Source organism: Salvelinus sp. IW2-2015, linkage group LG32 (assembly GCF_002910315.2).
Source record: "Salvelinus sp. IW2-2015 linkage group LG32, ASM291031v2, whole genome shotgun sequence".
Taxonomy (NCBI): Eukaryota; Metazoa; Chordata; class Actinopteri; order Salmoniformes; family Salmonidae; genus Salvelinus; species Salvelinus sp. IW2-2015.
The window spans coordinates 9,324,377-9,341,167 of NC_036871.1; the positions used below are offsets into that span (position 1 = coordinate 9,324,377).

At 42.2% G+C, this 16,791-nt stretch overlaps 1 protein-coding gene across 2 annotated transcripts; it reads right to left on the reverse strand.

Annotated features, from left to right (window-relative positions):
• Positions 1 to 427: 427 nt before the first annotated feature.
• LOC111956569 (septin-2B) lies at positions 428 to 16,549 on the reverse strand. Of its 2 annotated transcripts, none has more exons than XM_023977052.2 (13): positions 16,430 to 16,549; positions 15,508 to 15,547; positions 14,432 to 14,546; positions 8,728 to 8,814; positions 8,415 to 8,538; positions 8,014 to 8,148; positions 7,660 to 7,777; positions 7,302 to 7,403; positions 6,352 to 6,497; positions 5,915 to 5,998; positions 4,610 to 4,670; positions 4,265 to 4,362; positions 428 to 798 (listed from the first exon to the last, which is right to left on the reverse strand). In XM_023977052.2, the coding sequence occupies exons 2-12, from the start codon at positions 15,529 to 15,531 to the stop codon at positions 4,276 to 4,278; spliced, it is 1,083 nt and encodes a 360-aa protein (XP_023832820.1). In that variant the 5' UTR covers positions 15,532 to 15,547; positions 16,430 to 16,549; the 3' UTR covers positions 428 to 798; positions 4,265 to 4,275. The 2 variants fall into 2 exon arrangements, with proteins under 2 accessions (XP_023832820.1, XP_023832819.1); XM_023977051.2 differs by having other exon boundaries at positions 5,882 to 5,998.
• Between the last annotated feature and the right edge of the window lie 242 nt (positions 16,550 to 16,791).

The window sequence follows — 16,791 nt, forward strand, 5'->3', positions numbered from 1 at the left end:
GTCTCCTTCATTGGTTCAGGGCTACAGGATGACTGGGAAGGTCACAGTGTCATGTATTTCAGTCACAACCAGTCGTTTCAACACAACGACACTTCAGACTGGGTTAAGAGCTGCATGCGAGGGAGTAGGAGAAAGAGAACACGGTCAACGAATCCTAGCAATAAGGAAACATCTTTATGCTGCTTTTCAAAGACTATCGTTTAAAGATATTTTAACATTGGCATGACAACCACTAGAGAAAGAAAATKATTACAGTTTTAGCTGTACGGCTCCACGAAAGAGAAGAGCGCTGCTAACTTTCACAGTAAGTTGGCCTTTCCCACTCGTAACGCGGAGCCACAGTAAGTAACACGATCGACCGTTCATGAGTGGTTTTAGCAGAGGCAGAGTGCAAAGACAGTACTGAGGAGCAGCAGCAGCTTTTGGCTTTCTCAACAGCAAAAAAATGTAATAAAGAACAATGGTTCTATAATAAAAACATTTCCCTGGTTAAAAGAGTTATTCTTCATTTGGTGACTAACTGGCATGGTCCAGTCCAATAGAATGAAACAAATGAATAAGGAGCAATATGGAATATTAGAAAGAAAATGTGTGTAAATATAAAAATGTAATACTGCTTAGATACAAAAACAACAACAAAAAAATCAAAATGATCCCAAGTAGGACTGAAATAAACAAAATATAGTGGGAAGCAGTATGAGACAAGGCCCAGTTGTTATCTTGCTCTTGTTTTCGCTCCCTTCTCTTCTGCAATCCCTCCATCTATCTCTGGTCAAGCTCAAAAGACAGCTTGAAAACCTGCAGGGAAAGACAAAAGTGATACATAAGGACTTGTACTTCCTAATGTTGGATATATATGAATTCAGACTAAAAGGGACCAATAATTCTGATTGAGTACATCTGATGCCATCGTAAATTATTCAGACCACTTGACTTTTTCCACATTTTGTTAGGTTACAGCCTTATTCAAAAGTGTAYTAAAAAAAGTTTACGCCCCTTTTCATTCTACACACAATACCCAATAATGACAAAACAAAAACAGGCTTAGAGATGTTTGCTAATTCATATAATGTAAATGTAAATGTAAATATAAAAAAAAGATAACTGAAATAAGACATTTACATAAGTATTCAGACCCTTTAGTCAGTACTTTGGTTTTAGCACCTTTGGGAGCGATTACAGCCTTGATTCTTCTTGGGTATGACGCTACAAGCTTGGCACACCTGTATTTGGGGARTATCTCACATTATTCCCTGCAGATCCTTTCAATCAGGTTGGATGGGTAGCGTTGCTGCACAGCTATTTTCAGGTCGCTCCTGATATGTTCGATCGGGTTCAAGTCCGGGCTCTGGCTGGGCCACAAAGGCATTCAGAGACTTGTCCTGAAGCCACTCCTGCGTTGTATTGAATGTGTGCTTAGGGTCATGGCCCTGTTGGAAGGTGAACCTTCTCCCCAGTCTGAGGTCCTGAGCAGGTTTTCATCAAGGATCTCTCTGTACATTGCTGCGTTCATCTTTCCCTCGATCCTGACTAGTCTCCCCGTCCATGCAGCTGAAAGAAATCCCCACAGCATGATGCTGCCACCACCAAGTTTCACCGTAGGGTTGGTGCCAGGTTTCCTCCAGACTTGACACTTGGMATTCAGGCCAAAGAGCTCAATCTTGGTTTCATCAGGTCAGAGAATCTCTTGTTTCTCATGGTCTGAACGTCTTTAGGTGCCTTTTGGCAAACTCCAAGCGGGCTGTGATGTGCCTTTTACTGAGTGGCTTCCGTCTGGCCACTCTACCATAAAGGCCTGATTGGTGGAGTGCTGCAGAGATGGTTGTCCTTCTGGAAGGTTCTCCCATCTCCACAGAGGAACTTTAGAGCTCTGTCAGTGACCATCGGGTTGTTGGTCACCTCCCTGACCAAGGCCCTTCACCGATTGCGCAGTTTGGCTKGGCGGCCAGCTCKTGCAAGAGTCTTGGTGGTTCCAGAATTCTACCATTTAAGAATGATGGAGGCCACTGTTCTTGGGGACCTTCAATGCTGCAGACATTTTTTGGTACCCTTCCCCATATCTGTGCCTTGACACAATCCTGTCTCGGAGCTCTAGGGACAGTTCCTTCGACCCCATGGCTCAGTTTTTGCTCCGACATGCACTGTCAACTGTGGGACCTTATATAGACAGACAGGCGTGGGCCTTTCCAAATCATGTCCAATCAATTGAATTGACCAATTCCAACCAAGTTGTAGAAACATCTTAAGGATGATCAATGGAAACAGGATGCACCGGAGCTCAATTTAGAGTCTCATAGCAAACGGTTTAAATACTTATGTAAATAAGGTATAAWWWWWWTTTTTTTGTACATTTGCAAACATTTTAAAAAATATATAAAAAATATATATTTTAGAATAAGGCTGTAACGTAACAAAATGTGGAAAAAGGGGTCTGAATGCTTTCCTTAGGCAATGAACAAAAATATWACACGCAACACGTAGCGTCGGTCCCATGTTTCAGGAGTGATATAAAAGTTGCCAGACATTTTCTATATGTACGAAAATAATCTCCAATTTTGTGCACAAACTTATTTACATCCTTGTTAGTGAGCATTCATTTCTCCTTTGTCAAGATAATCCAGCCACCTAATAGGTGTGGCATATCAAAAAGTTGATTAAACAACATTACACAGGTATAGCCAACCGGCCTCACAACCGCAGACCACGTGTAATCACGCCAGCCTAGGACTCCACATCTGGCTTCTACACCTGCAGGATTGTCAGGGGGGGGGGGGGAGCATTCCTATCTGTAATGAAGCAATTGTGGGGAAAAACCAATTCTGATTGGCTGGGCCTGGCTCCAGTCATGTGAAATCCATATATTAGGGCCTAATTAATTTGTTTTAATTGACAGATTTCCTTCTATGAACTGTAACTCAGTAAAATCTTTGAAATTGCTGCATGTTGCTTTATATTTTTGTTAAGTCTAGTAAAATCTGCAAGAGAAAATGTTTACCCCCCAAAAAAACACTACCAACATGACCCCAAACCCCCCAAAAAGAAGTTTGATAACCACCCCAGCCCCCCAGTAAATTGCGATCTGTGCAGTTGTGTCACACCTTGATGCCACAGATGTCTCAAGTTGAGGGAGTGTGCAATTGGCATGCTGACTGCAGGAATGTTCAGAGCTGTTGCTAGAGAATTTAATGTTAATTTCTCTACCATAAGCTGCTTCCAATGTCGTTTTAGAGAATTTGACAGTATGTCCAACCGGCCTCACAATCGCAGACCACGTGTATGGCGTTGTGTGGGTGAGCGGTTTGCTGGTGTCAACGTTGTGAACAGAGTGTCCCATGGTGGCGGTGGGGTTACAGTATGGGCAGGCATAAGCTACAGAGAATGAACACAATTGCCTTTTATCAATGGCAATTTGAATACACAGAGATACTGTGATGATATCCTGAGGCCCATTGTCGTGCTGTTCATCCGCCGCCATCACCTCATGTTTCAGCATGATAATGCYCCATGTCGCAAGGATCTGTACACAATTCCTAGAAGCTGAAAATGTCCCAGTTCTTCCATGGCCTGCATACTCAGACATGTCACCCAGTGAGCATGTTTGGGATGCTCTGGATCGACATGTATGACAGCATGTTCCAGTTCCCGCCAATATCCAGCAACTTCACACAGCAATTGAAGAGGAGTGGGTCAACATTCCACTATCAACAGCATGATCAACTCTATGCAAAGGAGATGTGTCAATTTGTAAGTCGCTCTGGATAAGAGCGTCTGCTAAATGACTTAAATGTAAATGTAATGTGTCGCGCTGCATGAGGCAAATGGTGGTCACACCAGATACTGTGGTTTTCTGATCCACGCCCCTACTTTTATAGGTATATGTGACCAACAGATACATATCTGTATTCTCAGTCATGTGAAATCCATAGATTAGGGCCTAATTAATTGATTTAAATTATTTCCTTCTATGAACTAACTCAGTAAAATCTTTGAAATGTTTGGTATATTGCATTTATATTTTTGTTCAGTATAGAAATAAAAAATATATACCACCTAGCAGACACTTTTATCCAAAGAGACATACCGTCGAGCAAGTTCAAATCATTTGTGTGTATTTTGATTACTACAGGTGTTGAACCCACAACCATGGCACTGCACACGCTTACCAACTGAGCCATACAGGTCCACAATATACCATAGTGTACATTTGAGTTTTCATAACACGGGTTTGCTGTGTTTAGTGTCAAAATGGACGTGTTGTTCTTACCGTGGTGAGTGTCACACATGCTGGCCGTCTCCCGCTCCATCAGGCTTAATCTGCATCTGGGCCTGCATCTTGGTAATCATCTCCTGCATTCTCCTCAGCTGCACAGAACAAAATAAACATAACATTAATACCAAAACTTAGATCACTGACTAACTGGCTAACCCCCCCCCCCTCCATAAAACAACCACCCGTATCACATGGAATAAACTTACTGCAGTCCACATAAGAGTGAGGCTATAAGAGGTAATGTGAGTGGGCTATTTAAAATAGTGATATTTGAATGGAAGTATAAGGGTAGTGTGAGTGGTAGGTGGTGAGAGGGATGTGAATGCTTAGCTATCCCACCTCAGCCTCCTTCTCCTGCAGGATCATGTCCTTGTCCATTTCCTCCGGCTCCGGTCCCTTCCTGTAACACGGACACAGGTTTGTTGAGTTAGGCTCTTTAGGCTAAAAGGCACAATCATTGGGGAGACCTGCCATAAATATCCACTGGAAATCTCATACATTTCAAGTTATTATATAGTTTGTGCATTCAGAAGAAAATACAGTATTCAAAAGTATTCATTGTCATTCATAGAATCAGCAGAAAGGTGGAGTGAAAACTGATGTGCATAGGGGGTCTCCGGAAGACAGTTTGGTAAATCCCCACGTCTGGTGGTTGTGTGTGTGGTGCAGTTTCTAGCTTTCTAGTATTTAAGCAGACATGACGAAAGCAACACGTAGAAAGAGCCAGAGGTAAATTAGTGATAGAGAGAAAGAAYGGATTGGGGGTAGAAAAGTAGAAAACTGTGTGTTAAAGTGAAAGAGGGCAAGCTGCAGAAGCAAGAAGAGAGCAGCAAGGTTGGGAGACAGGGAGGATAGTGGTACCTCCCCCATTGAAAACAGTACCTCCAACAGTCCACTCAGAGGATTGGACAGACCAGACCACCATCATTGGGCTGATGGTGAGCCAATAGGAAGGCAGTAAAATCTCTCCCTTCTCCTGGATTGGCTATAGAGGAAGGTCTCAAAGAATCCAAAGGGTCCACACTCCTAGAGTTGAATGATACCCATACTACTACTACAACCTATAACCAAACTATATACTGGTTAAAAACCCATAGCACACTACAAAATAAAACCGTAAAGATAAAAAAAATAGCACACGGACTATACATGCCTAACTCAAACCCACTACCAAGGTCAAATTGCTGTAGAATGTACATCCAAAATTATAAATAGTTTTTCCAACTTAAAATGTTTTTTTTTTTCAACAATGTAATATTAATGAACACGGAGATTTACTTTCAATGCTGACTATCACCTAATCACTTCTTGATAGACATTAACACAAGATAAGTGGAACTGGCTGACAGACACTATTAGTTACCCATCAATTGTCTTAGCCAGATAAGTCAATCAAATCCAAGAAAGCCACACATGAGTCTTGTGTTACAAATGTCTCAACACTGTATCAATCTGCGCTGTTATATTCAGCTGTGTATGTGGCATTAAGCCTTTGTGTCTTTGGTTGTATATTATATTACTGCGTATGGGAAGTTGTATATTATATTACTGCGTATGGGAAGTTTGGGGCAGGTAGGGTACAGAAAGGCAAGCAGACAGACCGGTACGTACGCAGGAGACAGAACGTAACCATGAGAGGACAACCTTCCGCCTCGTTTGAGGCGCTCCGAACGGAAATTCTCGTAGTGTAGGTCCTGGGTCACCTCCTGCAGGTCCTGCATGTGGGTGCTGTAGATGGATAGGTGTCAGTCGATCAATCAAGCACTAAACCAACCACTCAACTCAAGATCGTCATAAGCGTAACACCAAGCAGTATGTGAGACGGGACACCCACTGCTCATGACTGACATTTAATGGATTGACAACATATTACACAACTGACACAGCTTTTGTAGTATAAGCCGAATCAACCATAAACACTCAATTAAAAATCGCCATTAGCCACTATTTCAAGTCGGGATTCTCAAGCTGCTATTCAATGCTGCTTGAAGCTGCTATTCAAGCCTAATATATGAAGAAGCCAGAGCGAGCCCCTCCGGGGATATGACCCAGTGCAGTCGGTCGCTCTCCCACCCACTCACATGAGCATGGTGCGTAGCTTGAGGAAGTCGTTGTGCTCGGGGTTCTCCACTTCCACCACGCCCCAGGGATACAGGCGACCCCGCACCTTCTTCCCCTTGGCCTCGATCTGCTGGTTGGAGCCAACCACCGCAAAGGGAATACTGGCCTGGAGGGAAGAGAGAGCAGGTGCTGACGGTCAAAACAGATAGCATGTTTGCGATGGTGGTGATTGCGGTGATTGCATACCATTCTGATCTTATTTGTAAAGTTTTATGTTTTCTTTTTTTTTTTTTTCAACTTCCTTTGATAGTAACTTTCAGGAACAGTAGTAAAAGTCTCAAAGAAACCATGCTCGATTTCAATTCCGGTCGCCAAAATGATTGACCCTCTTGATAAAAGACAGGGGAGTTAAGCATGTCTTGGGGTATAATCGTTGACCCTCTAACTTTCTCWTTTATAATTATTCACCATTCATTCAAGATTATTCGTAATCATAGTAGGATCAAAATTAATGTAGAAGTGTTTAGAAACATTCTATTCTTAATTACAATTAAAGTGACAATAGATTATTTATCATTCATTTCTATTCGGCACAAAATAACTCTGAAACACAACCAAAAAGAACTGCAGAGTCACAAGCTTGATGTAGTCAAGTGCTAGGAATATTGGACCAAATAATAMACTTTTGACTACTTTATTTATAAGAATCTTTAGGAGTGTCAATTGACACCTACCTTTGAGAGAAAATATTACTTATTAWACAAAACCTCTTTCTCTGAACAATTGTACTAGTATAAAATATAATTTGAGAATTTTTTTATGTGCATACAATATAGATAAGTATTAAAATGATTTATTTGATACAGTTATTGTTGCTCATCTTTATCAAGGATTCCAATACTGTATGCTGAAATGACAAATGGGGTTCAGAATCCTTAGGACCGAGTCTAGAAAAGGTGGTTGGGATTACTTTGAGAATCCTTGTCTGCTCCTTGAAGTCCTCGTCCTCGTCAGACTCCGCGTCGGGGAGGTGGTATATCTTGATGCCATGCTCATCAATCTCATCCAGAATCTACAGCCACACACAGGAATATGGAGGATATACACATAATTTGGGCTATTTACTTTAGCTGTGCTTTAACTATTAAATTGAATATACAGTACTTTATTAACCCACAGAGGGATTATTTACATACAGGCAGTCCATGGGTGCAGTTGTATCATATGAAAGGAAGATCACTACATCTACACCCCTTGCACGAGACGACTTAAAAACGTTCTCCCATTGTATACTTTTGAGAATCAGGTTGAGCTATAACGTCTCCTACCCTGCGCTTGAGCCTCTCCCTCTCTCTCAGGGTGAGTGTGTCGGCCTTGGCGATGACAGGGACCACGTTGACTTTGTTGTGGATGGCCTTCATGAACTGTACATCCAGAGGCTTCAGCCTGAGAGGGAGAGAAAGAGAGAGCGCGTAAGAACTGGGAGGAGTACTCGGTGAATTAGAAAGTACATGTTGAACAGGTGAATACCCATGGCCTAACGGGGAGATGAAGTAGAAGGGAAGTACTCGGTGAATTAGAAAGTACATGTTGAACATGTGAGTACCCATGGGCTAACGGAGAGATGAAGTAGAAGGGAAGTACTCTGTGAATTAKAAAGTACATGTTGAACAGGTGAGTACCCATGGCCTAACGGGGAGATGAAGTAGAAGCAGCAGTGGACGCGGTTGTCCACGATGTGCCGTCGGTTCAGACCGCTCTCGTCGTGGAGGTAGCGCTCAAACTGGTCGTCGATGTAGGCGATGATGGTGCTGAAACTGGAGGAGAAACGAGAAGCAGCGGCCGTTAGAAAAGCCAACCCATATAACACTGTATGACATGAGTAGAGCAATGGGAACTGACATTTTAGATATAGGGGTGTCGTCCATGCAAAACTAAGCTTAAACTTTTAGAAAGGGAACAATCCCTTAAAATGTTAAAAAAAAAATGTATTTTTTAAACTATAAAAATATTAGTTCAACTATATTCCAACAATAACAACAATTTCAATGTTGGACAAAAGAGGTGGTGGGCAGTGGACTACCAGTCCTGGCTGTTGATGGCGTCGCCGTATCCGGGTGTGTCCACCACAGTGAGGCGGAGCTTCACCCCTCTCTCCTCGATCTCAACCGTAGATGCCTCGATCTGAACCGTGCGCTCAATCTTCTCTGTGGGACAAAATTAAAAGGAGACCAGGGGGAGAGGAAAAGTTGAGGTACTCTTGAGGCCACTGACTAAATGAGGGGCGATTTGGTGTAAATTGTTTAAAATGACTCCCATTAGGTTATGTAGGAAGAAATTGGGTTTTGATAGTTAGCGGAAAGTTTGGCCTTGGTGTATGTGTGTATAACCATTACCTGCTGCTCCGGGGATCACTCTCTCTGGGTAGAGATCCGTAAGGAACAGACTGTTGATGAGGGTGGACTTCCCCAGGCCAGACTCACCTAAACAGAACACACAGAATCATCAATATTTAAAAAATCATCCCATCATAAAAAAAGAGAGACTTAAAATCAAATAGAACAGACCATTGTGCCTGTAAGGCAATATACCCAATATATCTGTTCATAACAGATTACTTTTGAGCCTACGAACCACAAATACTACAAGAATCTACAGTTAGATGTGTGCAGGGTGTTCCTTTTTCCACAATACACCCAATAGTTGGGCAATGGGCACACTACATTTGCAGCCAAGTATCTTCCTACACATTAGGCCTCTCATAGCGTGGGAAATGCATTAACCTCGCAGTAAAACAAGACACACATTTTCCTTAGTCCTAAACGCAACAAGCTCAAGTGAAGGGTCGCTGCTTCCCCAATCAAAATCCCTGGATTAACACAGAGGTACGGGCTAAACTAAAGGACACAGCTACCGCACACAAAAGGTAAATTTAGGAACAAGGTTAAAAACCTATTACACCGGTTCCGACGCTCAATGCATGTAGCAGGGGCTACAGTCCATTACAGATTACAAATGAAGACCTAGCCGTGATCTATTCAACGATGCCTCTACCAGAGAAACAATTAATTTTAGGCACGCTTTGACAAAAAACACCAAACTGTGCACGAGGGCCCCCGCCATCCTAGATGACTAGGTGATCTCGCTCTCCGAGGGTGACACGACTAAGGTTTAACACTCCCAAAGCTATGGGGCCAGACGATAATCCAGGGCACGTTCTCAGAGCATTCGCAGTCCAGCTGGCAGGCATCTTCAAACTCCTACTACCCAAACAGATCTACAGACGATACAATCTCAATTGCACTCCACACTGCGCTCTCCCACCTAGAGAAGAGGAATACCGATGTGAGAATGCTGTTCATCGACTACAGCTTAGCATGAAACACCATAGTGCCCTCCAAGCTCGGGACCCTGAGACTGAACACCATCTGCAACTGGATCCTGGACTTCCTGACCCCTGGTGGTGAGAGTAGGCTGACCCTCAACACAGAGCCCCCCCCCCCCCCCAGGGGTGTTTAACCATGACTTTGTGGCCACGCACGACTCCAAATCTATCATCAAGTTTGCTGATGACACGATGGTGGTAAGCCTGATCAACAACGATGAGACAGCCTTCAGGGAGGAGGTGAGAGAACTGGCAGTGTGGTGCCAGGGCAACCGGATGATGGACTACAAAAAACATGGGGGCATACACCCATCCACAGGCCGCAGTGGAGGGTCAAGAGCTTCAAGTTCCTGTGTTCACATCACTGTGGACTTAACATGGTCTTCTCACACCAGAACAGACGTGAAGGCATGGCAACGCATCTTCTCTCGCAGGAGTCTGAAACTATTTKGCATGGCCCCTCAGATGGCACGGCAACTGCACCGTCTGCGACAAGAAGACCCTATAGAAGGCGGTGCGAACAGCCCAGCGCATCACTGGGGGTGAGCTCCCAAACATTCAGTAAATGCATGCCAGGTGCTGTCTGAGAAATGTCGGGAAAATTGCCAAAGACTACAGCGACCTGAGACATGGACTGTTCTCCATGCTTCCGTCTGGCAGAATCTGGTGAATCAAGACTCAGACCAACAGACTCCTAAACAGCTTCTATCCCCTGCCCATAACACTGTTAAAGTGCTAACAACTACTGATCTCCCTCAGACTATCCACGCTGACTATGCCCATCCACAGGTCTCAACCCACTCACACAACCTACACTGCTGCGAAAATGATTATTGATTAGATGCATTACCCCATTACCCTGGTGTCCACAGATTATTGATTCCCATTACCTTTAGTATTTATCCTGCTACTGGTCACTATTACTCCCATTTACATGTAGGGCTGGGCAATATATTGAATTAATTTGAATGTATATTTAAGCACAATATTCCAAACCCATGTATTGGAAGAATCTAGGTTTTAATTCATGAGTGTCTTTTTGGTCTCATATCATTTGCTCCTTTACCACTCGCACAGGTAGCCCACTCTGTCTTCCATCTGTTTTACGGGAACAAGCGCTGTAATATAGAAATATGGCCATGTGGGAACCCTAACCCTATAAAAAGCTGTGTATCAATTTAACATTTTGTAAACTGAAAATGATTTCTCGCCGATATGAAAGATATGGTCCTTATGCAAAACCGTACCGCAAGCGTTGCGTGTTAATGTAAAAAAACTCCCCTCTACACAAGACGCATGACTATGTAATGTAATGGAACTGAGTCACGATGAAAGGCTAGAGATTGTTTAYGAGACCCGTGTACATTTTCTATAGTCCCTGCTACCAGAAGTTGGTCATTATTAGTGGTTGTGCATGGTTCAGGCAAAATAAAATTGTACTTTCATAGACAAGACTTGAAAGCCAGATCAGTGAATGCAAAAAAGCAGGTTAAACTATTTTGATATAATTTAAATATTTTTAGTGGGTCTTAAGGTTGAAGGCTTATATTTAGCCTAGATATAATTTTACAAGCCCTAAATTCATTAGATTATTCCAGCTGTTTGAAATGCAGTGTATTGATCTTTAATTGTGTAACAAAGCTTTGGCCTATTTAGAGAAATATATATTTTTAAACTAAAAATAGATCTACATTGTGAAATCGCCAATAAGTTTTTTTTTTAAACACACAAAAAAACAAGAGTTTAGGCCATGTCGCCCAGTCCTATTTACATGTATATATTACCATAAGTATTTATATATTCCTCAAACATTCCAGTACTCCTGCACATTGAATAAGGTACTGGCACTGAATTTCAGTGCCTTTGGAAAGTATTCAGACACCTTGACTTATTCCACATTTTGTTACAGGCTTAAATAAAAAWCCTCAGCAATCTAAACACAACACCCCATAATGACAAAGCGAAAGCAAGTTTTTTTTAAATGTTTGCAAATGTATCAAAAATAAACAACTGAAATACCTTTACATAAAGTTCTCAGACCCTTTGCTATAAGACTTGAAATGGAGCTCAGGTGCATCCTGTTTCTATTGATCATCCTTGAGATGTTTCTACAACTTGGAGTCCACCTGTGGTAAATTCAATTGATTGGTCATGATTTGGAAAGGCACACGCCTGTCTGTATAAGGTCCCACAGTTGACAGTGCACGTCAGAGCATAAACCAAGCCATGAGGTCAAAGGAATTGTCCCTAGAGCTCCGAGACAGGACTGTGTCGAGGTACAGATCTGGGGAAGGGTACCAAAAAATGTCTGCAGCATTGAAGGTACCCAAGAACAAAGTGGCTTCCATCATTCTTAAAATGGAAGAACCACCAAGACTCTGCCTAGAGCTGGCCGCCCGGCCAAACTGAGCAATCAGGGGAGAAAGGCCTTGATCAGGGAGGTGACCAAGAACGCGATGAGCTCAAGAGTTTCTCTGTGGAGAACCTTCCAGAAGAACAACCATCTCTGCAGCACTCCACCAATCAGGCCTTTATGGTAGAGCGGCCAGACGGAAGCCAATCCTCAGTAAAAGGAACATGACAGCACGCTTGGAGTTTGCCAAAAGGCACCTAAAGACTCTCAGACTATGAGAAACAAGATTCTCTGATCTGATGAAACCAAGATTGAGGTCTTTGGCCTGAATGCCAAGCGCCACGTCTGGAGGAAACCTGGCACCATCCCTATGGTGAAGCATGGTGGAGGCAACATCATGCTGTGGGRATGTTTTTCAGCTGTAGGGACTGGGAGACTAGTCAGGATCGAGGGAAAGATGAACGGAGCAAAGTGCTGAGAGATCCTTGATGAAAACCTGCTCCAGAGCGCTCAGGACCTCCGACTGGGGCAAAGGTTCACCTTCCAACAGGACAACGACCCTAAGCATACAGCCAAGACAACGCAGGAGTGGCTTCAGGACAAGTCTCTGAATGTCCTTGAGTGGCCCAGCCAGAACCCGGACTTGAACCCGACCGAACAYCTGGAGACCTGAGAAAAGCTGTGAAGCAATGCTCCCCATCCAACCTGACAGAGCTTGAGAGGATCGGCAGAGAAGAATTGGAGAAACTCCCCAAATACAGGTGTGCCAAGCTTGTAGCGTCATACCCAAGAAGACTCGAGGCTGTAATCACTGCCAAAAGGWGCTTCAACAAAGTACTGAGTAAAGGGTCTGAATACTTATGTAAATGTGATTTCACTTTATTTTTTATAAATTAGCAAACATTTCTAAACCTGTTTTTGCTTTGTCATTATGGGGTATTGTGTGTAGATTGAGAAAAAAACAATTACTTTTTTATTTTAAATAAGGCTGTAAAGTTATTTTTTTTTTTATGGAAAAAGTGAAGGGGTCTGAATACTTTCCGAATGCACTGTATATACACTTGCATTCTCGTGTATTTAACTGTCATCGTAGTTCTTGTGTGGCTTTATTCATAATTTTATTTGTTATTCTGTTCTCTATTCAGCAGCAGCAGCAGCAGAGGCCTGTCCAGTGCTGAGCTGCCCCTCAGGCACACATTCCACTCTGGTTTATTTTAAGGCAGAGGGATGACTGTACAATAGGGCCCCCCTCCTCCCCCACACAGACATGGAGGGAGAAGAGAGAAAGGACAACCATTTCACACGGTTAAACCAGAGGACCCAGAGACGCCCAGCCTCCATCCGTTTATTTAGAGGCTTTACTCACAACAGTGACCTAAAGAGGGGCCTCTGACATGATCCTACACATATCCCACTCTCTGACAAACACTCTGGCACACACGTATGCTGGACATGCATAAACTCACGTTAAAAACTCAAAAAGGAAGTGAAGCGATCTGGAACAGTGGTTACTAACAAAGTTTTAGGGAGGGTGGGAAATGTTATTTGTTAGCAGAGGCTATGGGGAAAAGAAATGTCTGCATTTGTCAACTAGCTAACTGTCCGGGCACATGCTCAAATAAGTCACATTCCATTCTGTCGACAGCATGAAGTGATAGCTTAAATATTTAGAACAAACAAGGCCTAATACCAGTTTTTTCTGTTAAAGATATATAGAATGTTAGCTTTTTTCTTTGCCTATCCTCCCAACTCAAAATGAATCAAGGAAATGCATAGTGGGTTGTCATGAGACCAGCATTGCGATATTCTGAAGTATCGTGGCAAAGACACAAAACATGAAGCTGATTTAATTTCTTGAGGAAAACAGTCCTAATATTAGAAACAAACAGCATTATTTTGTCACCTAGAGTCACATGTTTATTTTGCAAGCTATAACACTCACAATTTTCCATAAAGTACGTTTTTAATAGGACCGTAGAGTTTAGACTAATTCCTGTTTAATTTTTTTGCCATGGAAAATCTGATATCATAGTWTTGTGATACTGGTATCGTGACAACCCTATTAATGTGCTTTGCTTGCTGTTACATTCCTAAGATGGTTATGGTCTGACAAACCTGTGTGAACATTATCATTTTGGCACACATCCCCTTTGAGGGCCAAAACTCATCTCTACTGAAGTGAGAAAAAAACTGCAGCAAGAAAATGGCTGACACTCACCGACAAGCAGACACACAGTGGTTTTGTGCAAAGCTCAAACAACTGGTGTAGACGTTCTGTCTAAGGCTAGATACTACATATGAACAATACTCTCAAAACATAAACACCAGACATTACTTAAGTTCCAAATATCATGACACTCACCAACTACCATGAGGGTGAACTCAAAGCCCTTTTTGACCGACTTGCGGTGCACCTGGTTGGGCAGGTTGGCAAAGCCCACATACCCCGGGGTCTCTGGGTTGGTGAACTGACCCTGCTGTAATACATGAGACAACAACATGAGCATCTGAGTCATTCAACTCAGGAATACCATCATTTCAACTTTGGCATGGGCTATGTAAATCACAGAAGCAAAGATTAAAACCAGCAATTAGGCCACTACTCAATAGAAACAGCTGTCCACGAATGACCTTTGGATGAGGTGACTTTGTCTTGTCTCTGCCATCTTTTGCAAAAACATTATTTCCTGCATTCCAGTGTTTATGGCCCTAATAAGCCTGCACGTAACCAGGGAGAATAGAATGTGCAGTCTAACCAAAGTGTTTCAAGGTTATGCCTAAACCCATCTTTTCAGCTTATAAACAGATGTAAGGAAGGAGCATATATTACATTACATCTAGAGCAGCAGATAGCCTAGTAGCCAGTAACCGAAAGGTCGCTGGTTCGAATACCCGAGCAGACAAAGTGAAATATATCATYGATGTGCCCTTGAGCAAGGCACTTAACACTAATTTTCTCCAGGGGTGCCACACTACTATGGCTGCCCCGTAAAACAAAATTGTACTGCACATGTGGTGTATGTGAAAAAATATTTGTTTTATCTCTATAATATAGCTAGGCTAAGCTCATACATTGGAGTGTTCTCATTTCAACCCAGGTCAAGGCACAACAGTGAGTCATGAAGAAAGCAGCTGCCTGGAAGCTGGCAGCATCTGCTAGCGTGACCATGCATTCTGTAATTAAGTCTCTCTCTGGTAAGATGACTATACACAATATTTGCATCCTCTATGCGCAATTGTTGTTTAAAACTCAATGTCTGCAATGGTTTAATTCTAATAAATYCTGATTTCCCAAAGCAGATTCACATCCGGTTTATATAGGCCTATTCAAAATAAGCTCCCTCTGAAATCATTATTGGACAGCCTGACAGTATTACTTAGATTAAATGAACTGAGAGGAAGCAAGCATCCTCTTATCATACTGGGTCGGGAACGTACCTTAATTTTTTCAGCCTGAGACATTTTGCACTCTTTCAACCTGCCAGAGAACAGAGAACATTACATGTCAACTGTAACGTACTCCTGTTTTTTTTAGCAGAGCATGCAAATACTATATCAATAAGCCTGGCAATTACTTGAAGAGAATGACGAGTGTACACTAACAAAATGGAGGATAGCCTACCTACATGATTTAGAGGACCGTGAGACAGGAAGTCTGCTTTCTGCTCAATAATGACTTTCCGAAATACCTAACCACAAATAACTGACAGCCTTCCCTTCCAAAGACGTTGTTACACGCTTTGACTTCACAGATGCATGTACACAAGTTGGATTTAACTTGAATTCAACTTTTCATTCTGTTCTTTTATTTAGTTAGCTAGTGACTTTTCTATTACAGTATACCTAAAAAAAAAAAGCTTGAAGCGATAACAAAACGTCATACAGTTAGTTAGCGCACTAACTGCTMTCTGAACTTTTATTTGTTCAACGCCGAGCATTGGAAGTCTGAAAAAAAACTAACGTTAGGTGTTGAAAGCGCTGTCCCAAATAATTAAATACAACTAAATATTGCAGTTACCTTAAATATGCCTAGTTAATTTAACGCTAATAATAAATCACAAAACATGATCTTATCAACACCTTCAAGCTAGCTAGCAAACAACTATTTCAAACCGGGCTGTGTAGACATACTGTAAATTAATTACTGTATCACAGGGTTCAAATGGTAGCTAGCCAACACTGACTATTAAACCGGCGAGGTGTCTAAACGCAAGCCTTGGAAACTAGCCAACTAATTAGCAAGTAGCTAGCTAATTTGCTAACAAGCTATTTGGGATGCGGTAGATAGTTAAAGCAACGTATCTTATTCAACGAGACAGTTAAAAATTTCATGAATATGGCTAATAAATACAATATTTACCGTTTCGATTGTCACTGGAAGAAAACCGTGTGGGTTGGGTGCATAAATACAGTCATTGGTTTGGAGGCCGGACTGGCGAACAACACCTCAAATTCCGGATCTTCTTCAGCACAGGGACCAGAATGCATTGGGCGTTGACTGTCCTCAAATAGGCCCTCTAATAATGAATTGATTTTTCTTATCAATAAAATTGAACACATAATTCGTAATTCATAACACGTAATTCTACTACCAACGATTTTCTTTACAATTTGTAATACAACTGCTATTCATCACCACCATCGTCGTCGCCAACCATCATCATCATACAGCACTTCACAAACAATCTAAATTCATATGAGTGGCCCAATTGCTTGAATACC

Bases quoted from the DNA above. Each gene is read 5' to 3' on its own strand.
- LOC111956569 (XM_023977051.2), bottom strand. From the start codon at position 15,531: ATGTCTCAGGCTGAAAAAATTAAG. The intron at 8,149-8,414 runs GTAGTCCACTGC...TTTCTCCTCCAG, and splicing joins GCCATCAACAGCCAGGACTG to TTTCAGCACCATCATCGCCT. The intron at 5,999-6,351 runs GTGAGTGGGTGG...ATCCATCTACAG, and splicing joins AAGCTACGCACCATGCTCAT to CACCCACATGCAGGACCTGC.